General features: G+C 42.0%; 1 protein-coding gene across 4 annotated transcripts in view; it reads right to left on the reverse strand.

Annotated features, from left to right (window-relative positions):
* Nucleotides 1-27,649, reverse strand: part of ETV6 (ETS variant transcription factor 6) — a 123,537-nt gene that overhangs the window by 18,610 nt on the left and 77,278 nt on the right. For 3 of the 4 annotated variants that reach the window (XM_079305046.1, XM_079305045.1, XM_079305048.1), the window contains 3 exons: nucleotides 9,856-10,020; nucleotides 6,770-6,904; nucleotides 1,674-2,216 (listed from right to left, as the gene is read on the reverse strand). In XM_079305046.1, the coding sequence (XP_079161172.1) occupies nucleotides 1,674-2,216; nucleotides 6,770-6,904; nucleotides 9,856-10,020 (843 nt within the window). The remainder of the gene's footprint in view (nucleotides 1-1,673; nucleotides 2,217-6,769; nucleotides 6,905-9,855; nucleotides 10,021-27,649) is intronic. The other variant, XM_079305047.1, reaches the window with a different exon arrangement.

The following is a 27,649-nucleotide window of genomic DNA, read 5'->3' on the forward strand; positions in this document are numbered from 1 at the left end:
AAGCTTGAACACACTCCAGGTGTTTCTGGCATGAAATAATTTACCAGCTATTTCAGGTATGCCACCCTTGCTTGTGGGTCTCAGCAAAGCCATGGGTCTGGAAGTGAAAGCAAGTTAGTCTGCAGCTATAGCCTTTGGATAACACTTTTAATGGCTACACATACTTGCCAAGCAACTGTGTTAGGCCCAGATTTCCAAGGGCTTGGGCTCTGCTGCCCTGCAAACAACATAAGGATAGAAAAGACATGAGAATTACTGGGGTTGGTATCACTGGACCCACTGCTAACTAAAACTAAAACTAAAGATTCCCAACTATGTAAGAAAGCTCTTGAGTGTAAAGTAAAAAAATTACACCACCACATACTCTCCATATTTTCTCTTACATTTACTTCAGACTAGGTTTATTTTTAAAGAATGTTTTCTTCTGGAAAATAAAAATTAACTGATCTTGATTTCCCAACAACACTGTGTGGGAAGGAAATCTCCAGTGATGCAACAAGTAGGGTATTTTCTCTGCCATAACATTAAGTATATTTATTAACTTGTTGGGAATTTGCTGGGTAATAAAAATCGAAAGTAGAGAGAGAAATGTTAGCCAGGCAAAACTGTCAAAGGATTAATTTCTGTAACTCATCTTTCTGTGAGTGAAAGGATTATGGTCCTTGCTGTGCTTTATCTTGACTAGATGGTAAGATATGTATCTTTGGAATTTAAAGTGGCAAATCTTAAGAAAATAGAAAATATTCCTCATTAAAGCTGAGTCAGCACCACATCCCTAACAAATTCAAGGCATGTAAGGACAAAAAAAGAACAAGGTGTTTGTAGCTCTGTGGACATCTGTAATACCCCACAGGAGCTGGGGATCACATTAGGTCACTGCTGACACAACTTTATGGAATCTTTCTGGGTGTGGTGTATATTTACATCTCTCAAAAGAAATTGGTTACTGGGGTATCCACTGTATTTCTGAAGTGGTTGGACTCCTTCTCCCCCTCTCCCTATTTACAATTCCCTTTGGAGTACAAGAAACATTTTCTGTAACCTCAGCCTCCTGATTCAGCTGTTGTGATGTCAGTTATTTACGATAACACAAGTGAGACAATGCCTGTGGTTTGTGTGGGACAAAGCCAACCTTGTTCCTGTAAAAAGGGACAATCCTGATGTGAGAAGCCCTGGAAAGGCTACAATGTAGGACTCTGAGGTGGTATTTCATTAGTCCTGCCAGCTTCATAATAGGCTTGACACTGCATTCTTTCAAAGGCCACTGACAGACGGTTTCTTCCTTTCCACAGCATTGGACACTAATGTGACTAGAACTCTTGAAAATTCTCTTTTTGTGGAACAAGGCTTCAGAGATAGGTATCTTGGGAAATGAATGGATTGCTAGTGGGTGGAGAGGCAGCAAATGTCAGGATGCAAATGTTTCTTTAAATACCAGTTACACGTTCTGTGGTCACAGGCAAGTCATTCTGCATCTCTGCTTACCTGTCATGAAACTCATTTATTAATATTGAGCTGTGTAAGCCACAGATGTAGCCAAACTTGCAGAATGCCAGTAAACTCTTGATGTCACAGAGTAGCAAAAGGAAAGAAGAAACTCTTAAAACAAAGCATTATTAGTTATGAATGAAGAGCATCAACTTTGGTTTGGTAGCCTAGAGAATGTCCCTTACCTGCTATCCTGCCAATTGGCATCGTGTGGTCCTCGGGAGAGGAGACAGACACCATGATGTGGTTCATATAAGCTAACTCTTCTCGGTGGGACAGGTTGATGGGCTTGACTTCCCTGTGCAGCCCATCCTCAGACAACCTTGGTGGTTTGAAATCGGAGTGCCTGGGGTTCAGTATCAAAGGATGCATGATAGGGCTGGGCATCAGCTGGATGACCCTGGTGTTCTCCTGGCGAGGGCTGGAGGGCTTCTGGAGCACATCGGAAGGAAGCGGGCAGTGGTTGTTTTCTATCGGGGACACTGAGAGAGGATAGGGCTCCTGCTGGCTGTTCTCATGCTGGTGCCTCATCCCTGGCACCCTGTCAGCCGGAGACAGGCGGCGGAAGGTGCTGTCCATGGGGGACTTCAGTGGCCGCTGGTCGGGGTCTGGTGACGGACGGTGGTTGTTGGTGATGGGTGACCGCGAGCGATGCAACAGTTCAATGGTTGGGGGGTTGTGGTGCACTGCTTCTGCAGATGGTCTTGAAGGTCTCTGAACAAAGCTATCTGTGGAGAAAAAAAACAAAGTCCCCAAAATATAGATTGTCTATATTGTGATCAAGGTATAGGATCTATTGCTGACAGCTTGTAAATGTTTTTTTTATTTGTGTAACCTAGAGATGCCCAGAAAACTATTGCATAAATGCAGATAGTTATTATTTCTACACAGAATGAAACAGTGAAAGCAATCTCCCTCCCCACCATGTAACAACAGCTCCTTAGGAAACACACAGAGAAATCCCATTTTGAGAAGCTGACAGAACACTTGTGAAGAAAGCAAAATCTGATTTAACTGTACTAACTGTGTTTCTGCACAATTTTTTTGAAACTTATCTCCTGTCATTCATGTCTCCCTGTGTCATTCCTCTTACCACCATGATGAGCACTGTAAGGTAAAAAGGAAAGAAAAAAAGGGGAAATTTCTCCAGGAAAATACTGGGTACTAAGTTTTAGAAGGTAGAGGCTTAGATCAAGGTAGAGAATAACTCAGTCTGAAATATGAACTGGGTTGTTTAAAAAAACCCTACTGGTAGGAAGCTCTTTATGAAACCCTACATTTTAACCCTGTCTTCATTTTAATAGCATGTTACATCTTCATAAGGATATTTTCATCTTCTTTTATTTAGTCCATGGTGTCTGCTGATAGATTGCCCCATATAAGCACTTGCATGTCTTCAGCAAGAGGACTTCTAGCACCACTTTTGCATGAACACACTTTCCCAGCTGTGATGCATAACAGTAGTAGGGAGATAAACCACCAACAATCCCCTCACAAAATTAAAATTTTTACCAGAGCAAACTTTCAGGTTAGCTAAGGCCATCAATTTTGACTTGGGAAACTACTGAAAAAGAGGAAAGTACCACCAGAGCTACAGTGACTAACACGTTTTTTCAGAAAAACAAAGATCAAATTTCAGTGCTGTTTGTTGAAAGCCTTGGGTGTTGACAGTAGGAAACTTCTGGTGTGTCAACAACTGAAACAAGTAGTTGCCTATTTGAGGCTGCCTGTTTGTTCACTCCATTTTCTCTGAACACTAAGTGATTCTCTTGCTCTCTTGCCAAGGCAGTGATACCGTTTGAAGATCCTGTCGAGGTGAAGACTAAAGGGCTCCTGCTGCTCTGGAACCCAGGCAGGCATCAGGAGATGGATCAGCCTATAGCCAGGGAAAGGCCTGAACAGGAAATGCTCAAGTCCTGAGTAAATGTAGTGCCAGGGAGTGACATAGCGTCTGCACAAGAACACTTAAATCTACAGGAAAATCTGGAATTTTAGGCAGAACCTACAGTGCTCTAGAATACTTATTAAACACATCTGTAACCACATGTTAGAGACAAGAAAAATGCATTTGTAGGGATATTCAAGATAGTCACAATTAAACAGCTGGAGGACATGAAACTCCAGAGCTATATACTGTTCTTGCTTAAACCCAAACTGTTTTAAATACAATCTGGCCAGTGAATGTGGGATAGCCCAAACAAAGATCAAAGAGGAAAAATTTACAACTGTACCCACCTCTGTGGCTGTCTTTCCTTAAAGTCTCCTTTCTTTGCCACAACAGAAAGAAAATCCACTCCCAAATTTTACTCAGTGTCCTATCTTCTACAGACCATCCACCCCCATCACTGTACATTTAAATGCACTGTGCTCATTCTTGGCCTGCAAATATAGACCAGAATATTGTGTTGTTTTTCCTATTTATGTAATGCCTTGGCTGATGGGAGCAACTGTCTTTAAAGTAGAAAGGAATGTCCTGCAGTGCTTTTCACCAAGCTCTCTGTAAACATTAGTTGGCTCTGACAAACTCCAGAGGTGGTCCAACCTGTCTTGCAAACCGTGGTGCAACTGAACCTGGACAGAGGAGACAGAAAGTAGAGACCAAGGAACTCTTGGAAAAGCAGGAAGAGGAAACACCACAAATGGATACACACTAGGGTTTCACCTTCCTTCAAAATCTTTTTCTTGAAGTACTTAATAAAAGAATCCCCTCACTGCCAAAGATGCTATTTGCCATAAAACAATTCCAGCTCAGTTCCAAGCAGGACTGCCACAAATGACCCTGAAGAGAACAAAATCCTCATCACATGAATTCCTTGGTAAATCTGGTGATTGTAAGTTGAGCATATATGGTAAATAATTTCAGGCAGCACTAGATTCATTCTGGCTCTTCTTTCAAAATTTGCAATACTCTTCTTGAAGACAAAGCTGTGAAAGGAAATTCACCTCCCAAGAAATTTGGAGATCTACCCATACAGGGATGGGTGGGGCTCCATTACTCTGGAAGTGAGCAATTGCTGGCATGACAGTCCCAAATATTGGCACTCTCTGCTTACCCATGAAAGAAGTGAAGGTAATGACAGTGTAAGCTTCCTGCATGGCATCCCATCAAATGACTCAGAGCTCTGTCAGAAGGACCACTGCAGATGAAGGTAATTCACTTTCCATTGCTCATCCCTCTGCAGGGACAGAGCCCATTCCAAGCCAATATCCTGAACTGCAGTCAGTTGATTTCAAACAGCCAAACCCCCTTTGTCTAAGCCTAGTAAGAAACCACTAGATAGAAAGCATTTAAAAGCAGGATCGTAAGTATAATCCATTAGGAAATAGGCAAAAGAGCCAGAAAATGGAAAAGAGCACCAGAGTAAGGAGAGATTGTAATAAAGATACATCACCTGTGAAGTTTAACCACTCAAAACAGTGCCAGGGTAAAACCTGTCCCCTCTGTGACAGTCTGTGAGTTAGCCAGGGTTAAGTTCTGCTCCTCACATTCATTCTCTTTTTTTAAGTAAGCTGTATTTTGCTGGGGGAAAATGAAAACTCAATTGTGCTAGTGTCTCCCAAGTGACTTTGTGAAACAGAAGGAAGAAGTAATGTCAAAATAAACAAATTCACCTGCCTGTAAATTTTTAGCATAGAGATTTTTTTGATTGCTGAGTCTTGTGGCAGGCAAGCTGTAGTTTCTTTTGGTTATTTTGAAGTTCCCCTCACGGGGAAACCAAGACTTAATTTTTGTCATTATAAAGAGAAGTTTTAAGTAATAGCACAGAGTTCTCTAAGCAAAAACAGTGCTACTATCAGCAGTCAGATTATTTTAAGGAAGAAATCTAAGTTGTTTATTAATCACTAGATTATAAAAGATGTATTTTTTAAATGACACACATGAAAAGCCAACTGATCATCCCTGCAAAATCCTCTCTGACTAGTCAAAGTTGCTCCATATGTTAAATGTAGGAGTGTCTGAGAGAGCAGCCAGTATTTCTGTTCAAAATTTAGAATGAGAACTCGTGAGTGAAGGCCAAGATGGAGGATAAGACTGAGATTTTGCTAATGGTCTGAATAGAGCAGGCAACTGTCTCTTGTACAGCTTTGCCAACTGAACCTCATCCTGACCTGCAGCACCCTCATCTAACCTGGAATATTTACACAGCTGTGTGGAAACACTGGGAGCATCCTTATTCCACCTGCTGCTGTCCTGCTGTTGGCTTACTCTCAGGGCTCTGCTGGTGCCATTTGATTCTGGCCACTTCAGACTGGCCACAGGCAACTGCACAGGTGTGACAGCAATCCTGAACCTTCCCTTGCAATCCCATGTTCAATCTTGAAATAGATTCATATCAAATAGAATGAGCACATCTTTTCTCCAATTGGCAGAGATCAGGGTGGCATCCTAACTCACTTATATTCTCTTCTCTTGCTTACTCAAAAAAGAAGTAATACTTCTTCGTAGATTTTTAAATTGAAAATTCATTTAATTTTTAATTGAGAAAAAAATAATTCTGCCTGATGCTTTCATGAAAAGGACCTCTGAAAATTCTTAAGTTTTATATTTTTCTATTATATAGCCAAGAAATCCAATAAGTACTTCAGCATATGTATTTTAAAGAATTAAAACCTCAAATTTCCAGTGAAAAGAAGCACAATTCCATTTTGTAGCAGAAAAAGCCCAAATATGCAATTCCACAAACTTAACTATTCTTTTTTCTTCATCTCTGATAGTCATGGTATGTGTGCACACCAGCAGACCTAAGCAAGTAGTTCTGATAGTAAAAATGAGAGAAAACCTGCAGAAGTCCACTTCTCTCACAGGAATCGCTCAATCAGCCCATCAGCTGAGCAACATGATGGGCTCAGCGCCAGGAACTTCTGGCATGATGTTCTGACACTGTCAGCTGAAGTGACTAGGAGCTGGATATTCCCCTCTGAGGCTGCCCTCCCTCGCTCTGCCAATGACTGCATTTAGCTGCATCTACAGGATGCTAAAAGTCCATGGAGCAACTTTGTCTACATAACTGGGTGTGAGTTAAAATGAATCAATAGGGTCAATAAAATGTTCTGCTTTTCAATCTGTATCTGACATAGCTTGTAAAAATGCTTTGGAAACAGAACAAAATAATAGAAGATAAATGGAGAAGGGCTTGTTGACTCACTAAACCATTTGATTGCTCCAAAGCTATGGAGACAGAGGGAGGAGAGCAGCTTTATCTGACTTTGGAGCAAGAAAATGACATAATTCCTACTCGCCTCTGTAATGGCAGCTCCTGTAAGAATGAGACACAGTTACCTTCATCATGATTCTGGTGCAATATGACCTCTGGCTGAGCATGGATAGAGTTCCCAGGATGGAAGAAGGGTGTGAAGAGCATACGAGCTTTCCTTTGCTTCAGGATATGCTGAAGGAGTTGATACAAAACATCACCTGAAAGACAAACAGCAGGAAAAAGGAAATTAAAATGTACATAACTGATGAGAAGACTCCTTTAAGCCATCTGATGCACAAAATTCATGGCTCCTGGATGCTATTTTCAGACCCAAAAATGCTAGCAGGAAAATCCTGCATTTCACTGCTATGCAAAGTTCTCCTCTGAAAGGAAAAAAAGGCACATCACACCTCTGAGTGTGACTGTGGCAAAACAGAATGACATTCCCTGGCACCATAATTGCTGTATCTTTCCTTAACAAAACATAACACTGCAATATCCAGGAGACCAGAGGACTAACTGCTTATTTTGTGCCTTTTATAAATCTTGTACGGATGACCTTATTCCAACGTCTACATGAAATACATAAGGTCCTTATGCATTTGGTCTGGTGTAACTGGTTGCACATTGCAAAGTGAAATTGTACATCACAGGATAGGAAGTCTCTTGACTTTTCACTCTGCCTGCTCTTTTGCTTGTCACTGCTCATATTACAGAGGAACAGGCTGCAACAATTGGATATTAACTGAAAACAAAGTTAGTGAAGTTTCACTTAGGAAACCTTAGATTTTCTGGAAGAGTTTTCTCAAACATGGGACTTTTTTAGTAGTTGTTTCTACGACACTGTAAGCTGTGTACCATTTGTCTCTTGTCTCTGTAAACTGCCAGTATTCTAATTTGTGGGCAACTTGAGTTTCTTGGTGTCAAATAGTTAAAACCATACTGCTTTCCATAGTTCAGCTTCCTTTATTTTTAACATCTAGGCTGCTTTTACTGTCTCAGCAGTGACTTTAGGGCATTTTTAAAAGGTGATTGCAATACCTGAAAACCCAATTAAAAACAAAGCCTTGAGCACGCAGTTACATGTAAGTCTAAAAAGTGATTTTACCACATAATTTCCACCACTGAATGCAACAGTGGCAGAATCATAAATAACTAGTGCTGTAACACTCCAAGCAAGAAAGCAGCAAATTTGTACCTCTTTTGATTGGCCAGACAGACTTTGAAAACATCCATAAAGCAGTCTGCATTTTGGTTGTTTTTTTACCTAATGAAATAGCTGACATTTCTGCATCACCCAGGTACAGCAATGTTAAGATGGTGAAAAACGTTTTGTACTCCCTTCCTTCCTCCCTCCCTCCTCTGCTGCCTCCCTTCCCTGGGCAGCCCTGAACAGAAGAGCTGTGGGGGTGTGAGCCCCTTTCTTGGCAAGACTGTGGGAGTGCATGCCCTTCTCCTGGTTTAACCATGAGGGGAAATGATACAGCTTTTGTGTGGTTTCAGTCTGGAAAAACCTAATGCCTCTGTGGCAAACATTATTTCACAGTTCTTAAATTTCACGTACAGTTGATTCTGGGAAATGCTGAGGTAATGTCCCTTTACCTACAGTTACCTAAATTTTTAGGGACTGACTCAGATATCCTCCACAAGTTTTATTATCAGTGTATCAGTATACTTGGAGGGCAGGAAGAGACAAAATGCAAGGGAGGAGGCCTTTAGTTGGGTTATTTTGTTCCAAATTCAGCTTAACCTTCTGAATAAAGTGAGATTTTGCAAGTCAGAGGCTCTTCTCTAGGAACACTCTATTTCCAGCCTAGAAACACTTTTAATCCTCCTTATTTCAAGTGCCCTCACAGCATACAAGGGGAAGAATAGGAACATAGCTTGCATGCAGGAAGGGGAGTTGCAGACAACATACATAAAGGTGCCCCTTGCAGACTTTGCCCACAACCCTGCTTTCAATACTCCTTTTGCTTCAAGCAGGGCTAATTTTTACACTCCAAGTGGGGTATCAGGAAAAAAAAAAACAACCAAAAAAACCAAAAAGACCTTAGTTCTCACTAACATCTTACAGTGACAATAGACATTAATGTTTGGGCTCGCCTTCCATACAAAATCAGTCCTGATTTGAAGCACATGCTTAAAAAACTTTATATATACTAAACATAAGCAACAGTTTATGAGACAGATTCTGCAGCAGGATGGTTGTGGAGAGTGGCCAAGCAGGTTGGTGCAGAATTAGACCCACAGCTTGATTATCAGCTGGATCCCAGCAGCACCAGCTGTACTCCTGCATCTTGTGAGCCTTGCACTGGAAGCCTCCTCACAGCAATTCTGTCACCACTTGGTCCAAGCTCTTTGATCACCTGTAGTGATTGAAGTGCAAGCCTTTATATTTAACAGGAGTACCTCCTGTGGTCACAAAAAACAAAGCTCACAACTCATATTTAGTTAAACACCCCTGACAAAGGAGGGCAGAGGCTTACTCTGACTGTAAAACTGGAGCAGACAGACCACAGGGGATACAAATGCAGGCAGGCAACACACACATTTCTAAATCTCCTTTGTGAATAAATGAAGATGTAACTTGAGCAACAGGCAGACTGATTCATGCACCTGTCTGTGTTATGCTGAGGGCTGGACTCCAGCACATGTAAGAATATGGTAAAATAAAGCAAAACCCACAGGGGCTGTTAAATACAGGCAAAGTCCCCAAGGAAAGAGGTTTTGCAATCACTTTTAGCAGCACCTCAGCCAAGACAACTGGGAGGCAAAATGCTAATATGGGCTGCTTAAAGAGGCTGGAGCACTTGATTAACTTGCTGCTGTAGTTGGGTCTGTGAACAGATAAGCCTTTACAGGGAAGAACTGGAAGTCTCAAAATGCTGCCAGAGCAGCTTGCTTTCTGGGAATTCTGCAGGGAGTTTTAACTATAAACAGGTTGAATGTTTGGGTTTGAATTTGAATTCGAATATGCCTACAACTCAGGTGTATCTAGATTTCCTTCCCTCTTTGTTCTTGCCTCATACAAGTGTCTCTGTCCACCTTTTATCCTCCCTTTCCCAGTCCACTCCAGCAAAGCTGACCATTTCCTCCTCTGACCCGCTCCAGCTCTTGTTGCAGCTTCCTCTCTCTCTCTCCAGTCACAGATTCTGTAAATAATCCTCACCTGAATGAGGGGACCTGTATCGAAAGTCCTCTTTGGTCAGGAGCAGCAGAGCTTTGCCATTCATCTCAAAGGTGCTGCTCTCAATGGGCCTCAAGGCAAACTCCTTCTCTGCCCACCGGAGCCACTGTGCCACATCTTCCCTGCTCCAGTAGGCTGGCTGCAAACCTGTGCCAGAAAGAGACCACGGTTCTGTTACCAAATTGAGACAAGGCAGAGGAACACAGGCAGACATCACAAAACTCTCCCTTTCTCCCCACAGCATAATGTACAAAGTCTCAGGGCAAAGTGAAAGAGAGCAATGTCATGTTGGTGCAGGATTACTCTAAACACTGGACTGCAAAATACTTTGGCACTTTGGTTTATCTGTGACATACAGAGAAATGAGAACTGCCTCAGCATCCTGAAGAAAGCTCACAGGACATTATTTCATTCCAGATTTCCACTGTGCAGAAGTTCTTGGTGCCATCCATCCTCGGTGTGTATTCTTTCATGGAAGAGAGGTGTGCTCTCTCTTCACACCCCTTGTACAGTCATGGATCAAGAATAATGAAAAGTTGTCACATGCAACAGAGCCATGGCTTCTCTCCAGGTGGCTGGCGTGGGGTCTGTAAGGAAGGGCTGCTTAAACACAGCCCCTGTAACAGTGTGATTATCAGCACATGTATTGTTGAGAGAGGTGCATTCAGACAGGCCCACCCCTCCTCCAGGTGCATTACGTGAGCAGGTGTCATTCTCACACTGGAGAGGAAAGCCAGGGCCAAGATCGTGCCACCTTTGGCACTGCTTTAGCCTGTGTTTCCTGTGTTTCAATCAAATATTACCAATGTAACTAGGTCCATGAAAGAGGGTATAGCATTTTTTCGTAAAATAGTAGAGATATTTGGTTTGGGGACAGATCTTCCAAGGTGCCAAGGAGAATCTGGCACTCCCTTTCTGCCAGCCGGCTCATACAGCTTATACAACCTAGGCTATTGTGTTTACTCACACACAACCACATCACTATCAAAGACATTTTACCTGCTACCTTTATTGGGCTCAGGCAGAGAAGCTTGGGAGGTATGACAATTCAATATCTGTTCTACACACAAATTTAAAATAGCTTCCTTCCCCTGGAGAGAAGGGAACACAGTGAAGAGCTGTTTATACCCAAGTAGAGAGATTATCTCCAATCCAATGGGCGATAAAAGCTTTATTTTTCTTTCCCCCTCGTGAGATGACTCATTGTTTGACTTGCTACAAAGCTTACCCACTGTGCATAGGAACATAAAATTTGCCATATCTGATCAGATCTCTGGTACACAGCCTCTGGCAGGAGCCAGTACCTTATACTTCAGAGGAAGACGAACCTCCCTTCCTTGTATTGCACCTGGCTGATTGTACGCTGCACATGGGAAGAAATTTCCTTCCTGGCACACCATTCTCTGAGATCCAATTACCCTCCTCCTACCAAATACTAAAAGAAGCCTGGGAGAGTCGTACCACTCTTGTTTTGGTTTGGTTTTTACTTCTTTAACAGATAGGCAACCCTTTAATTTCTGTTTTAGCAAGAGGTAACATGAAGTGAATTGCATTCTGCTGCTTTGCCAGATTCCCAGACAACGGCTTTGGAAAGTCCCAGAGCCACAGCTGCATAAAGAACTGAATCTCTGTCAGAAGAGGAATTGAGATTGTGCCTGAGAAAGGGTCAGAGCTGACCTAAGGAAGGGATGTCTGTATGACCGTAGCAAGAATTTCCATTGGCTTTCAACTGTAGCATACTATTGTACTACAGAAACAAGCAGTAGCTTTTAATTATTTATGAAGTAAATTCTCTTCCCCCTATGAATTAAGGTCTGCTTATTGAGGTCAGAGTTTTCTGTAGGACTTTTTCTTTTTGAAGAGACTGGGGTGAGGTGTACATTTGCTCAGAGACATGGAAACTGTCATCTAAAACGTCAGAGTGAGGTTCATCTTCTGCTGAATAAAGGGCTATTCCTGCAGAAAATACACCCCAGACCCCAGGCTGTTGCTGTAGCTAAAAGAGAAAGGTGAGACATGATGCAGGCAGACCACAACATATGAAAGGGTCTTTTACATGACCACCTGAGAAGTGCTTGAAATGCTCATATGATTTCTTCTGCCCTCCTCTTTGCCAGACCATGCAAGTAATAAACTGCCCATAGGAGAACTGCTGTGTAGAAATCTAACCAGCCTTCTGATGTGTACTTCACCCAATGAGGCATGAAACAAAAAAAAGCACCACTGTGAAAATCGGGCTGACAAGGACAGAATTGTACAATACCTTCACATGAGGTGTGAACTCTCTTATAGATAACAATGTAATAAATAATCACTTCCTGTACAAACAGATCCACACTTCCCACCTGCAGGGGAACATTTTTGCCTTCTGTTCAACTAGTACAAAAGTACTGTGTCCAAAGAGAGCTTCAGATTGATCAGTGCTAGATCCAGAACAGCCAAATAAGTTACACAGACTGGGACAAGCCCCATGAGCTGTGCTGGCAGCCCTGAAACAGACCCAACACTTCACACTGCAAATGAGCTCTCTGATGGGTTTCAGCAGCACCTCTGAAACCTGTGAGAAAAGCCCCAGATAATATGACATAGGACCACTTAGCTTAAAATTACTGAGAATTTTAGCAAGCAGCCAGTCTAATTCAGTTTGGCTGCGGCCAAACTGTGTGGGTGGATGTGCCACATCACTCCACCCCTGGGGTGATCCCATGATTAAAATACTTACATTGTGTTTGGAAAACATAAGGTGCCATAAAAGAAGTAAACTGCTTTTCCCTAGATGGATTTCTTATTCTCTCACTTCCCTCCCTTCCTCCCCTGCTGCTTTCCTGGGAAGTTGGTTTCTCAAAAAAACATGCCCCCACCACATGCCCACTTGTTTTGTGAGGCTGAACCAGCTCAGTCACAGGAGGCTTTTCTAGGGGTGCACAGCATTGTTGAACGTGCTTCACAAACTGTCACACAAAAAATAATTCTTTCATGAGCAGTGCAGCATCTACTAAACTTGAATGCCACCTTCTTTGACCCTTCTAAAGAAGAAGCAGCTGGTTTTGTGAAAACAAGGTCATGAGATGGTTGGCTTTGCAGCTGAAGGGATTTTACAGCACAGTGTACATTGCTATCAGTAGGTCATGAAATTGCTTTCCTGTACTGTCCATGAAAGAAAACCTAATCCCACTTATACTATTTTACTTCTTTGGATGCTGTTTCTTATTTTTTTCTCTCCATCTTCTTTTATTGTCATGCCCACAGTGGAGGAAAATGGCTCTTTTTATCTCTCTGGTTTTATTCTCTGCAGAAGCTAACAGCACTGTCTTCAACTAACAAAGATATTTACCAAGCAGGATAAAGTGAGGAAAAAACAAGAGCTGTGTTGCAAAATGAGGGCAGAGTTTTGCCTGCTGAACCAACTGCTGGAATCGGTGTGAAGGTTTTGCTGCTTTCACTTGGTGCAGCTAGACATTGGGGATACTGCCTTTCTTCCAGCCTGTCCTCTTGATGGCCATGGACTTCCCAAGGTGAATTTTGACCTAAGAGTCAGACCTGGCTCTGCTCCCATCTCTGCTTTGCTCCTCTGGTTGAAATCTTGCAAGCATTCCCTATCATGGTCTCCCTGTCTGTGCAAAAAAAAGCAACAACAAAAACTTCTTGAACTCAATAGCTGAAAGCAGCTTAGACAAAGCTATGCAAACCATCAAGATCTGGCTCTGTGAGATCCAGCATATTCTCTGTCTTCTGTCAATTTCTAAGAACCACCTCCAGCAGAGTAAAACACAATAATTCATTGACATGTTTATAAACTGACAGCTTTATACGCATTAAACAGTGGCAAAATTGGTGCTCACCTTTCTAACACTGCAGGCTGATGCACTGGTGTCTTAATAGACTATCTACTTCTGCAGCATATTGCTCACCTGAAGTCCTGTTTCATACAACTGTTACTCTGGCTACCTTATAAATTATGAGGATGATCAATTCGCAAGCTGCAGGGCACAAGCTGGTTACCATCTCGAGTGCAGAAGAAACCCACTTTTCCCTCCTTCATTCCTTTCTATTCTCAAGCAACAAAGCAAAGTACAATGGAAAGGGACTCATGGGATAATTTATACTTTGAAGTAGCCAGTAAACCTGGTCAACACCAACAGACATGGACACAAAGAGGAATGTAATGGTCTGTTGAACAGTTTAGGCTGATGGTCTCTGGAGAGTTCAGTTCTGACAGAGCCCATCAGGAAACTGAAGTATGGTCAGGCTTTGAGGTTCGAAAAACAGAGTGCTCTGCTCAGGCAGTACTTGCACTTAGAACTACACAGCCAGTAATATTTCACCCAACCACATACTTCTCGGGGGCTTACAACTTCGTTTTTTGAACAGACGTAGCCAACCTTAAATCTAGCAAAGCACTTGCACTCAGCAACCCCTTCTTTGGTTTGGAAGACAGAGTATGTATTTTACAGTATGAGTTGCTACGTTCAGTGTACGCAACAGATACACCTAAAATGTGAAGTATAACATACCACAGGCTGTTCTCACCTTGACTCATTTTGGAACAATCTGAGGACACAAATCCAGTGCAAAATGTGATGCACAGTACCACCAAGAGCTGCTGTTTCGCTTTAGTTTCGAGATGAGGACACAGCCACAGGACAGCACGCACATGGAAAACAGTATTCATAATAAGTTTTGTCTAACTTTTTGTTCCACTTCAGCTACGCTCTCCATTCTCCCGCCTGGCTGCCTGGCAGGCAGGATGATGATGTGAGAAGGGGGTAAAGACAGACCTCTCATTTATCCCTGCTTTCTGCAGGGCAGACAGAATTGTTCACACTCCCACGCCAAAAACTACTTAGCATGGTTGGGCAAACAGCAAAGGGGGCAGTGCATGCAAATCAGCAGCTGGTTCCCAAACACCCAGGGACAGATGCATCATCACTGGCAGCATCAGGGAAACCAGCTTATGTCTGTAGCTAATGTGAGCCTTTAGTGGGAAAATATGCTTGGAGAAGTTCAGAACACTTGAATGTCTCCTACCAAGTAACTTTTCAGGAACTGATGCTCTCTTTCTTTGTTGTTGATTAGCAAAATTTTTCCTTGTTAGCTGTGAAGCCACTGTGTGCCACTGCATATGATGGTGCACGTCAAGCAGGAGAGATGCATGGTGCATGAGGTTGTGTTTTGATCTTAATTTCTGTATAAAAGCAACACAGTCTGAACACAAAGCATATGATTACATTTAAATCCTTATCCCAGGCTCTGCCAGAGCAACTTTTTGAAGTCCCTTCCTGTCTCACATCTTTGTTTAGAGTGTTGAACTACCAAAATACAAAGAGGTGTCATAGGGCTTTGCCAGTTAACATCCAAAATGCTCTGAAGTGCAAAATGCTGCACAGCTGCTTCAAAGGACAAGGGTTCAACATTGCCATGGTGCTGTGTGTGCTGCTTTCTGGTTCCCTGTTGAGTCACTGATTGTTGCTGCAGACCAGGGGCCCTGTTCTGGTATGGTGCTTGGACATGACAGAACCACCACCACACTGCTCCCCAGCAGGGCACTGCTGAGCTCAACAGCAGTGTGGGATCATGCTGAAGGGCTTTTCAAACTGAGGCACTGAGGTTCTCCTGAGGCAGCAATTCTGTGTATGTGCTTTCTTTGCTAGGGCTGCTACATCACCCCAAGTGACTTCCCCAAAGCATCCAGCACCCACAGGGTGCTCAGCAGTTCTTCAAAACTATACTGCTCTGGAAGGAAAAGGTGGGAAGGGTAAATATCTTGCTTTCTCAGGAAGTCTTTGCAGTTCCTCAGAGATGACAGAAATCTGCAGCATGCCTAGGTATCCTATGAAGATGAAAAGTGTAATTAAGTGCCCTTGGAGACTATTCTGGGGTTAGCATACATGTGGAAGATACAGCTCTGCCACATGGTAAATCCTGTACTGCTGGCAGTCTGTGCAGTTGCTGTTACGAGCAGGGGACAGAAGTCTGTGTGCTGTGATGTGCCTGACCACTTGCTCTTTCCATCAGGTGCCCCTTGACCTAGGCAGTGAAGAAGCAGTGGCTATTCATTGCTGTTGGGTTGCAGGGACTGCCTCATCCTACAGTAGAGCTGCCTCTGTACTTTCCTGCACAGAGATAAGCAAAGGTAGAAAATGAAGAAAAGGTTAATCCTGGCTAATCCTCAGAGAGAATTATTTGGGAGGTGAGTACGAACTGGTACAAAAGAAATGCATTGCAGCAGATAAAAATGCCCCCTTTACAGGTCTTGTTGAGGAAAAAATGATTGGATAGGGAACAGAGGAGTTGTGGCAGGAGAAGAAACAAGTGAGGCCTGCACATTTTTTAAGAAGGTCTGAAAGTGCCTGTGATCAGAATGACAAGGCTTTGGAGAACCTCCTACACTGCTGGGAACAGGGGCAAAACAGCTTTTTCAGTAGTAATCTGAAATAAAAGGTGCAGACTTATTTCTTCTAGAGTCCTGTTGCACAAGGTGTCAGAGGTAGAGCACAGTGCACTGTGCCTGCTCTGGGGCCTCCATGTGGGCAGACACCTGCAGAAACCAACCCAGTGAAGCTCTGCCATGGATTTCTGTCATGCTGACTTTGCTGGTGTGGTGCCCTGCAACCCAGCCCTTCTCCTTTCACTGTCTGTACAGAGACCCTGTGAAGCTGACACACCCGAATCCCTCAGGGCTTCAGGGTCATAAAATAAATAAAATTGCTTTCCTAATGCAGCCTTTGGAAAGTCTGTAAGAAACATATTGATTGGAAAATGCTCGATTAGAATGAGCTCTCATACAGGGAAATAAATCTTTTCAATTGCCCACACCCTGTGCCAAGCTCAGCTTCCTGGAAGCAACTATGGCCCTTTCTGGAACTGAGGTGAAAATCCCATGTTCCATCACCTCGCTTAACCTGCTGACATTACACATGGTTTGTATTTGCTGATCAAATGCACAAGCAGGACTCTAAATTAGCTTGCTGGGTTGAGACAGCTCATTGATTAACGATGGAAGATGAAGTCATCAAGACAAAAACCCCACAAAATCTGAAGCCACACTACAAAATTCAAAATGGAGAATATTTTCTTTATCACTCTATGCCCAACCCCTTTTCTGTGCAGAGACAAGTAAGTAAATGAAGTAACTGTCAGACAAAATTACTCTGCTATGTCTAAGACCCCCAGGCCCAGCAAGTCCAAAAATTCCCTGAATACTGCTGACCAATTTCTGAAGTCTCTGGAGTAGGACCTGATGTCAGACTAAAGCTTCTAGTGCAACCCCAATGGTTTAATGTGACCAGTTGTGCTGTGTTTCTTATAATTGAAATCTATATTTGACCCATAGCAGCCACTTGTCCCCCTTCTGTTTCCACTGCATCATACAGAGTGAACCTATAGAACAAGTAGATATTAGGATATCCTTTTGAGCTGCCCCACTCTGGTATTAGTCAGAAACAGAAATAACAATGCTGAAGCAGCCTACCTGTTGCTGACAAGCAGTTTGTGGCCTGAACCAGAATTCACTCAGGCCAGGACAAACCAGTCTACATAATGGTGCTGGTTTGTGTGTTGAAGCTGAATTTGAGGTTCTGAAAGGGAAAACCTACCAAAGAATTGAGCAACCACAGAGGTGATGAAAAGACCAGTGGGTTTTCTAGGCACTCATTCCACGAGCCATGTCCAAGAGCTTTCAAGAACTCCACAGACAGCTCCAGCTTCCTTTCACGTTGTTTGCAAAACCTTCCTAGCAGCCTGACAAGAGGCCTCCTTCCAGGGCAGGGTGAAGGCTGGCTTTTGCCATCTGGGCAGCAGGTTCAGAGAAGGCCAGAGTGCAGCAGGGCTCAGTGAGCCATGGACAGCAGGACACTGCCTGGCCCTGGCTGCCAGCAGCCGCTCCGCAGCTCCCACGGCTGCGCACCACGGCATTCCAGCCACGGCAGCCAGCACAGCACCAGCGCTGGCACTGGGATGGGGAGGGGGAAATGCTGCCTTGGATCTGCTCCCAGTTACAGTCTTAATCTACTCCTGACTTCATCTCTACCGGTTTTTGGCTGTTGTCCATGGAGCAGACATTGCTTTCCTACTGTTCCCTTCCAAATGGAGCTGAAAGAAATGTCTTCTGTTGGCTTTTTCCTTGTATGTGCAAAAACTATATCCTAAACAAGAGCAGCTGAGCCCTGACAATGTCACAGGGTAGCTAGCTCAAGAGACAATGCTGCCAGAAGCAAACAGTTCTGCCAGTAGAAGTCAAGGGATTATAAAAACTTTCATTTTCTTCTCAGCAACTCTTTATTGTTTCAAACCAATTTAATCTTAATCCAGGACAAAATTTCAGGTCTAAAAAGCATTCTTTACATTTTTTCTGCACCAACTATGGCCACTGTTGATACTTAGTAACACTTATACATTTACACTACACAGTGACTTTCAACTGCAGACAAATTAGATTGATATATCTGTTTTATAGATGTGAGTCAAAAAGGCGCTGGATGCCTACCTAGCACTGAGGGAACAAATCCAGGAACTTTATTCTGCTCCTCCTTACAACTGGACACATGCAAAGAATCTTTACATCCTTTACACCTACTTTACCTTCCCACTTATCATACCAATTATTTGATGGATCCTGGCAACAGTAATTTCACAGTAAACAACCCAAGTCCATATTAGAATGAATGGACAATATGTCTTGTTTCTTTCTTTTAACACAATATGGCCTTGATCTCTGGCTGAGGAGTTGAAGATTTGTAAGTCATCAGAAATAAATTAATCTTGGTCATCTTGACCTACATATGCCTTTACTTAAGTCTTTTACCTGCTATCTAATTGCTGTACAGTGGAGCAGAGTGCTCAGATTATTACCATGCTTACTTACAGCATGCACAGTAATCCTGATCACTGAACTGGAAGCTCCGGGTTTAAGTACCTGACCAACACTGCTGAAAGATATGAACAAATGAAGAAATAGTTTCTAGCTGCAATTAACACAGCTGCCTAAAATTAAGACAGTTCCTTTCAGCAATTGATCACTTTAACCTACCATCAGCTACACCACCTTGATCTGCCAGTGGATGCAAATTTAGAGAGATTCTACAATTTTGTGAGAGGGATCAGGAAGTCCTTTTTGTACAGCTAAATTAAGTGGAAAGTTTTGAAATCTCAGTTTCACATGTCAAAAAAACACCACCACCACCATCATAATCCTCTGTATTAAAAAGCTGCCTTTTTCTCACAGGGAGATTTTGTTCTCAGAGGCTCACATCCTGAAGAAGTTGGGTCCCTTTCCCTTGAGGAATTTTGGCTGGGACTTTGTTTCCTAACTCAGCTGTGACTGTGAGAGCTGGGGAGGGGGGAGTGTGCACACAAAGAGAATGTTTTCCAGGCTGTTTCCAGGGAACGCGAGGCCAGCTCCACTACAGAACAGCCTAAGCCCTAACAGCAAGATGTCATCTGTTGGCTTCCTCTGCACTGGGGCTCCAAGGCTCATGAGCTGCAGCTGCACTTGTGCTGCTACTGTAAAAGCAGATTCTGGCAGCACAGCCCAGAACCATGGCTTACTCTGCCTGCAACCATTAAGAAAATCACCACTAGCATGTGGTAAAAGTATGCCATACTTTTACTGTAACTGGTTTTGCTTTTAGATGTCTTGCTCATGCAGGCATTCTCTGCAAAGTCCTAATGCAGGAGGGCTATGACAGCCTGCTTCAATATACCAGTACACAAGTTCTTCTGTGCTTTATGCAAAGACCTGCCTTCAGGTGACATGAAATATTGAATTGCTGGTGGAAACTGTACAAATTACAACTTTGGACACTGCACAGTGTGCTTAGTTCTGAACCACATCTTTGGAGGTAAAAGCCCACTCTTATCATGCTGCAGACATCTCTCACTCCCAAGATGTTGCAAACTGGAGTTCTGACATGATTAAAACCTCCAGATTTAGCTTCATTTCTTGATGGTTTCTTAATGAACCAAATCCCTACAGCTCTTAGAAACTGTCAGTCATTTCTCCAAGAAGACTCTGCTGTCCTAGAGAAAGGTGAAGTGCCTCAAAGATCAGCTCTAAATGCCAGGGGTCCTTTTCCACATTCAGGGGACGAGGAGGCCACTGAGATGGACTCCAAGCTGCACTACAACACATCACCCATTCAGGAGAAGTAACTGCATTACATTTCCATGGGGCCCTTTAACCTTCCAGTGCAACTTGTGCTCAGGAAGGCCTCTTGTACCGAGGTACTTGTGCTTGAAATACATTGATAATGAGAACAAATTAAGTGTGTGCTCTTTGATTATCAGATGATAAATTATCATGATTATTTTTGCTGCAGCTTGAGAATTGCTTCCTCTCCAGCATTTAACTCCTTCTTGCTCTGAAGCCAGTCAACATACCCACTAATTTCTCATATTAGGGTCCCCAAAAAACTGGCTTGCATTTATTATTTCTATAGAAGTCATATGAAGTTGAGGCATAAGAACTAAGAACCACTTGAAAATACTGTTACAAGGAATAAGAAATGAACTCTTATCAACTGGGACAGCATGCAAGATTCTTTTTGGGATAATTTCTATCTCAGTGCTAGGGTGTCTGCAGTAAGCACAGTGTCCTTCAAACAAGCTCGTCCCAGGTGACAGACTGGACAACATGTAGTGTTCAGTGGCCATGTTGACTTAGTCATGTTTTCTGGAAACCACAGGTTGATGTGCCAGTGCATTTGGTGGAGAAGCTATGCTGTGTTCTTGATGAGAGAGATGATCTGTATTCATGTATACATGTACATTGGTTTCTGCCAGATCAGCTTTCTGAACAGATTAAGAGCAATAATTAAGAGCACAATTGCACTAACAGCTAGGTCAACACAACTGGAAAGGAGGTGGCAAATTGCAAAAAGAATAACAGCTGGATGTGGTAAGAGAAAACTGAGAAAATGCTTCAGTCAGTATTGTTACAAAACATGTAACATGCCACTGAAAAATAATGCATGGGTTTGCTGTATCACTTGGGTTTAATCTGGATGATGTCACTGAGAAAGGCTTGCTTCCAGGAGTGGAAAAATGACTGCAATGTCAATAGAGGCAAATGATTTACCTATGCAGTTCCAGTAAAGCTTTGAATGAAAAGGGAAACAAATGGATGAGTTAAATCACAAAGTTGTGTCTCATCCTGCTTTTTGGGTTTCTTGTCACTGTAAAGGTGCAGTGAGAGAGGCTGCAGACACCTAGTACTGATAGGTAACTGGTATAATCCCAGATTCACAATTCCTAGTGCCACATAATCCTGTTGTGCTGGCACAGACACTTAGTGACCTTGACATCAGTGAACCTATCGCCAGGACTTCTGTCCTTCCCACCCTTACTTTCCCACAGGAAGAATGACCATCTCATGCTTGCTATGATCAACAAACTACTGCAAATGTGACGGGAAATGGGACCCCTGTCCTTGGAGAGGGGTCCTGTGTGTTGTGAGCCCCCAGAGCTGAGCTGAGACGGGCTGTGGAGCTGTGACAGCAGGGAGGAGCGAGGAACTCACCCCTCAATCCCACTAACAGTGACACCTCTTTTGAAAGGGTGAGGCTAAATAAGGTTAAATAAGTTCAAGTATTGGGAAAGACAACCAAATTATATCATCTGTTAGAAATATTTAACAACATCTAATGGCTTCTTTACATGACTGACAGTTGTGCCAGGTAGCATGAAACACGGAAGCAGGAGGACCTGGAGGCATTACAATATGGGCAGACAAGAGAGGGAAGAGATTCAGTGTAGAAGCAAGGTGGTATGCATAATGCTCATGTCCCCAGGAGCCAACTGAAACTACTGGAGTCCTCATATACTTCATTACGTGGATATTGAGAAAACAAAGTTGAAATGCTTTTTCACCAGCCTGTCTAATTAAAATTGTCTTAGCTGTACTCCCCTGTATTAGCAAACTTCATTCAGCTCTGTGAAGGACATTTGTCTAATTATCTTATCTGTTGCAGAAATCCAGATTTGTAAGTCTGTCTGTTCACACACCACTTGTACTCACAGAAACTCAGACACAATCATGACAACATTGAAGTCAGAAGAGCTACACAGGTGTCTCCATGAAGTAATTTCTCTTCTATTTTTCCAGTGCTTCAGGACTTGCTTAGTTTACAAAGTCCAAACCAGTTTTGCTTCATTCTTTTGTATCGCAACTTCCAAATCATCTCAAGTTTTTGCTCTCCTGGGAAGTCTGACTCACTACAACTTGCAAAGCTTGGAACATCATTTTAAAAAAAGACAGACTAGAGAATTAGGAAGGTAGGAAGCAAACATGAACATTAGGAAAGGATAGTGAACTGCATTTTGAAGAAAGAACACCTAACTTTTCAGGCTGCCTTAGCTTCTCCCTTCATGCCTGCTTTTGTAATTCCTACATTACAGAAACTACTCAGCTCATTGATACCCATAAGTGCAAAGCAAGTCAAAATTCCCAGGTCTTTTCTTTCTTCTTAACAAGTTTCAAGTGAAAAAACAACTTTTCCAAAATACTTTGCTTACTAATGTGATTCCCTCCTCCCCCACCCCCATGACAGGTCAATCAGTTTGGCACTGACAGCACGGGGCAGAAATGCAGACACGGGTACATTGTCAATCTGAGGAGTGGGAGAAGCCTTCTTCAGCATTTTCACACAAAACGACATTAGGGAATGCAAAGTGTCACAAATTTCCTGTGAAGCCCTGAGAAAATCTGCAAACTAGATGTCTCACACCTCTCTGGCAGATAATAAACACAGAGCATATGGACCCAAGTACTGAATGTACATGAAAACAGAGTCTCCTGAGTTTGAGACCATGCAGAGCTTTTGAGGACATGGATGCAATTTCAGAAAATATTTACACCCTTGTAATTCGGGTGTTTGGATAACCAACAATGGAAACTCAGAAAAGTTTTACATGTGAGCCATCTTATTCTTTAATAAATTACAGTATTTCTTTCTTATATCTTCTGAAGTTGCTGGAATAGCCATTGGTCCTGTTCAATATTCTGTCTTCTACGGTGTGACCAAATTTGTTGATTTTGGTCCTGAAGCACTACTTCCCTCAAATATTAATTCCCAAAAGAAAGCACTGTGATTAATTTTTAACAAAATGTTTTGTGATGACCATTTTTTACTTTTTTCTAGACTTCCTCTTCCCCCACCATCCCTAGGTGTGCACACTGTGTGAAGAGGAGATTTTCTCTTGTCAAGCCAACCTCAGCCTTATTCATTTAGCACTGTCACAAGTCATGCTTTTGCAACTCTGCTGACGGAATCGGGTGGGAGGAGGAGGCTGACTCAGCAAGAGGAACGTTTTGTTTGCACATAAATACTTCGGTGTTATCAGAAGGAAAACAAGGACTGAGCAGCATGCATTGTACAAAAAAAAATCATGACACTGTTACTGTTTTCCCCCCTGTTTTTTTTAGTCTTTACCCTCTTAATTAAGTAATGCTACACACATGGTTTATCTTTTAAGCCTAATAAAAAAGCTGCATTGGCACACTAGATGCACCCTCAGAGTGTGCACCCAACCCAGAGTTAACACTTCAGCCAACCCCTTCATCCGACTGTACCCTCCTGAATTTGGTTGCCTCCTGACAACTGAGTCCAACTCCAGCTATGAAAAATCCTCACCAATATGTCACATTGACCACAAATTCAATCAGCTCAGCTGAATGTTAAATGACAGACCAGTTAGTGCTTGCTCAAGGTTTTGAAAACACCGGACTTCAAACCTGGAAAGCATGTCTGCACCTCCTGTGAAAATCAGTTGTAATGTTACTTCTTGCTTTCTCCCTTCAAATTGGAAGTCAGGATGGATGGGAACCAGTGCCTCAAGAAAAGTCTGGGACTAATTCTCTAACCCTGTCAAAGCCTAGTGGTTTCTTTGCTCCTTTCATTTGCTAGAACTCCTGTGAAATTGAAAACATGGTACAGGGATATCATCAGGGTGTTTGCCCTCTCCAGGATTCATTTAACATCTCTGCCAACCTCTTAAAACGACCTAAAAGAGGAGGCAATTTTTAATCTCCTTTCATAGTGTGGTTGCCAACATCACAGGCTAAAGCTGCATCTCCTCAGGAAGAGGGAGCTGAGTGTGTCCATAGCTGCTATTTCCGAATTGGCAGGCAAGGTGGAGAGGCCTTTTGCTTGCCCTGATAAGGTCATTTGCATAACTCTACCCAACTGGCTTTGCATATATTTTTTTTCCCCTCTTCTTTTTCTCTCTCCGTTCTGTAAGTTCTCCATGTGCCAGAGAAGCACTAGGAAAACCTTATATTAACTAATCCCAATATTCATTCTATTAAACATTTACTGATTTATTTTCACTTTTTGTAAAAAGCTGTTGTACATTTTGGTAACTATTCTTACACAACATGAAACAAAGAAAATTGTGCTGTTAGTGCAAAAATAATTCTGCTTTCTCTGTATAGGGTCCTTTCACATTCAGTCAAAATGGCTGTGTGCTTCCTGCTGTTTTAAAATGTCTACTAATTTATTTTGTTTTAAAATAAATAGTTTGCATTTGTTCAAACTAAACATAATTCTAAACAAAAATGTGATATCCATACTTGCATTGTAAAAATTGAGATAAATGCAAAATTGCAAAGCAACCCTCATAAATAGTGTAAAGAAAGATGAATACCAAATTGCATCAATTTTTGTTTAAATAATAAACAAGACACTGAGAGCTGCATGGTTTAACTCATATTCCTGTTTTTTTTAGTGATTTTAGGAGGGTGTCTCACTTGGATAACTGACATCCAGGAAAAGAAAGGACTGAAAAACCTGTCCTTCTCTTAGACAAATTCTTTCTTAGAAATACACATTTTTATCTTCGTGCTTGTGTGTGTCACCTTAATTCCAAATTTTTCACTACAGAAAGTGAATTTCATGCTGAAATTTGAACACATTTTGAAGTTCTTCCTAACAAACCAAACCCTTGCCTTACTTTTTATGGCAGCTTAAAAATATCAAATATCTTTAAACCAGTGGGCTTTGTGCCCTGTTTGGACAGAAAGACAGAACACAGTTATTTCCCTACCTACAGTAGCTCCATCTATAATGCCCTGGTCCATGAGAAGGGCCAGGAGATGCTAATCCTAATTGAAATCAAATGACCCTCATCATTTAATTCAACAGGCCTGCATTATTACTCTGTATAATTGTAGTGTCTCAGTTGCAATCATAAACCTGGACATCAGTGTGCTTGGCAATGCACAAACAGGAGAGAAATACTATTTTTGTTTCCTTGGATTGCTATCTCCATGAAGAGCTATTGAGAGGATGTCATTTATAGGTATTTTCCCCAAATCCCTAGTTCATGAAAGCTGAACAAAACAGAAGTGATGGGTAACACCATAGATTTTGGTATAGAAGGCAGCATTTTGATCTTCACAGGCAGCAATTGAGGGAAAAAGGAAAACCCAGAGTTTACAATACTTGGAAGAATGGTGAAACTCCATCAAAGTTTGTTTGAATATACAAAATCAGACGCATTGAAAAAATAAAATGGAAGAAATTTGCAATATTCCAAGGCTGGTATTAATCCAACTATTTGCATTCCAATTGCAGTCAAGATGCAAGCTCTTTATTTGGTTTGGTAACACTTTATGGTCTACTTTGAGTTTTGGAGTAAGAAAGATTTTGGGGTAAGCAAAAATTTCCATAATTGCTACAAGAGTCAGTTTGATAGCCAGTTCTAAAAGCCCTTTATCTCAATTTAGAATATTTTAGAAAAACAGTAAAAATATTACATCATTTAGCTCTTCTAGGAACAATTTGTTTTAAAGACACTACTTTTATAGTACTAAAAATTAATGTCAGGAGAGTTGATTGACAGATAAGGTCTATTAATGACTTAATTTCTGAACTTTACTATTTATATTTACAGATTAAGGGTGTGAATTCTCAGTTTATTAATTGCCAGTTGGATCATTTCTTTGCAGCCTTGAGCTGTTTCACTTCAGTGAAAATATTTAATAGCCAATCTGTAGTGAACTTGAGTTTTCCCAATACTTTATTATGTTTACACACTGTATCACAGATTTCCTAATGTATTATTAGCATTACAAATTATTAAAACAAAATGACATTTTTTAAAATGAACAATACAGCGATTTCTCCTGCTGTTATCTCCTCTACTAACTAAGGTTCACCCCTTTCCTCTTCATCAGTATTTAATGAAGTTATCCATGCAGCCCCAGATCCCACACCTTGCAAGACCCTGCATGTGTTGATGCATATGCAAGGCTCGTGTAATTGGAGGATCAAGATATTCACAGGCAATGTTAATTCTGACATTTCTTCACCTTTAAAACCTTAGGAGCTATAATGCAGATTAAATACATTGAGTGTAATTTTTTCTCTTGTTTTTAAAGTATGAGTAGTGGTGAAAAAGAAAGAAAAAAACACTCAGAAATTCCATCATGGCATCATAATGAAACCTGCATGGGTCAGCAGCAGGAGGGCTGGCCCTTTTACAGCCAACCTACAGACCTTTGCCACTTCTTGCTAAAGGGACAACCGACAGCAGCAGGAACATTTTGTCATTTGTTACAGGAACTGTAACAAATGTAACTCTGGCTCATTTTTCCAGCAAGTTGTGCAGCAGCAGGTGTATATAACAGCAGAAGAGAAGCAAGATTAAGAAATCCATCCTCCTACCTCAACTTCACATCCCTCTCTCGAATTCTAGCTGTGCCAGTGGGCAATTGTTGCAGGCTCTTCCTTCTGCCCCACCCCAAATTTGAGCTCTTCTCACTGTTGCCTGTGCACAGGCAGAATTCTCTCCTGCCCACATGGCCCAGCAGAGGGATATTGAGGGCACAGGAGAGACTTCCTCTCTTTCTTAAAGTCTGTTCCAGGTCTTGGGTCATTGGACATTCTGAGAGTTCAACATCAATGTATTGGTCTCTGTCCTAGCAAAGAAATGAGCAGCTGCAACAGGTAAAAAGTAGAAAACCTATCAAACCCAAGTTCTTATACTGGCAATTGTCTGGAAACCTGAAAAACAAGGGGATCAACCACTCACCACAGAGAATGAGCCTGCAATTTTTCCCAGATACCTTCGATCCATGGCAGGTTACAAAACATAGAGATTGATGACTGCATATAACTCTGTGGCTGTTTGTTTGCTTCTTTCCCAAGAGACCTGAGATCCAGCAGTGCCTCACTCCTGTCTGCTCCATAGCTGAGAAGCAGCACTTGCAATCTGGGGTCCCCTTTTAGCCAAGAAATGACAGCCAGCTGGCCAATGTCACCAAGCCAACGGCTGGACCAGTTGGCCAGGCTGCACACATTTCTGAGTCAAGTCTGTTAATCAAACCACAACTGACACTGGTGGCTGAATGAAGGCTGTACTGAAATTAAATCATCAAAAACTAAAAGCTTAAAATACCTGCTTTTCCTAGTCTAGGGGGAGTGGATCTAAAGAAGTTCCTTCAGGACTTCATAGTCCCATTTAATTTGCTCTTAACCTCAATATTTAAAATAAGACACATTGAAAAGCAAAGATGCAAATGCCTTCACCAGATTCAAGAGGCTGAGCTCTGAAGAAAAACAGGAACATTAGGATAAAAATGTCTGAAAGATTTTGCATCTTTTGGCAAAGTATAGTCATATGTGCCTAAGATAAATCAACCTACAGAAGAATAACATGCAGACAACAAACCCCACTGTGTAGACAATATTTAGGCAACAGAACACAAATGAAGATGAGTACTACCAACAAGGAGGCTTAAAGAATGTTATCAGGATCCAGTAACTTTGTGTGAGGAATT

This window comes from Erithacus rubecula (assembly GCF_903797595.1).
Source record: "Erithacus rubecula genome assembly, chromosome: 4".
Taxonomy (NCBI): Eukaryota; Metazoa; Chordata; class Aves; order Passeriformes; family Muscicapidae; genus Erithacus; species Erithacus rubecula.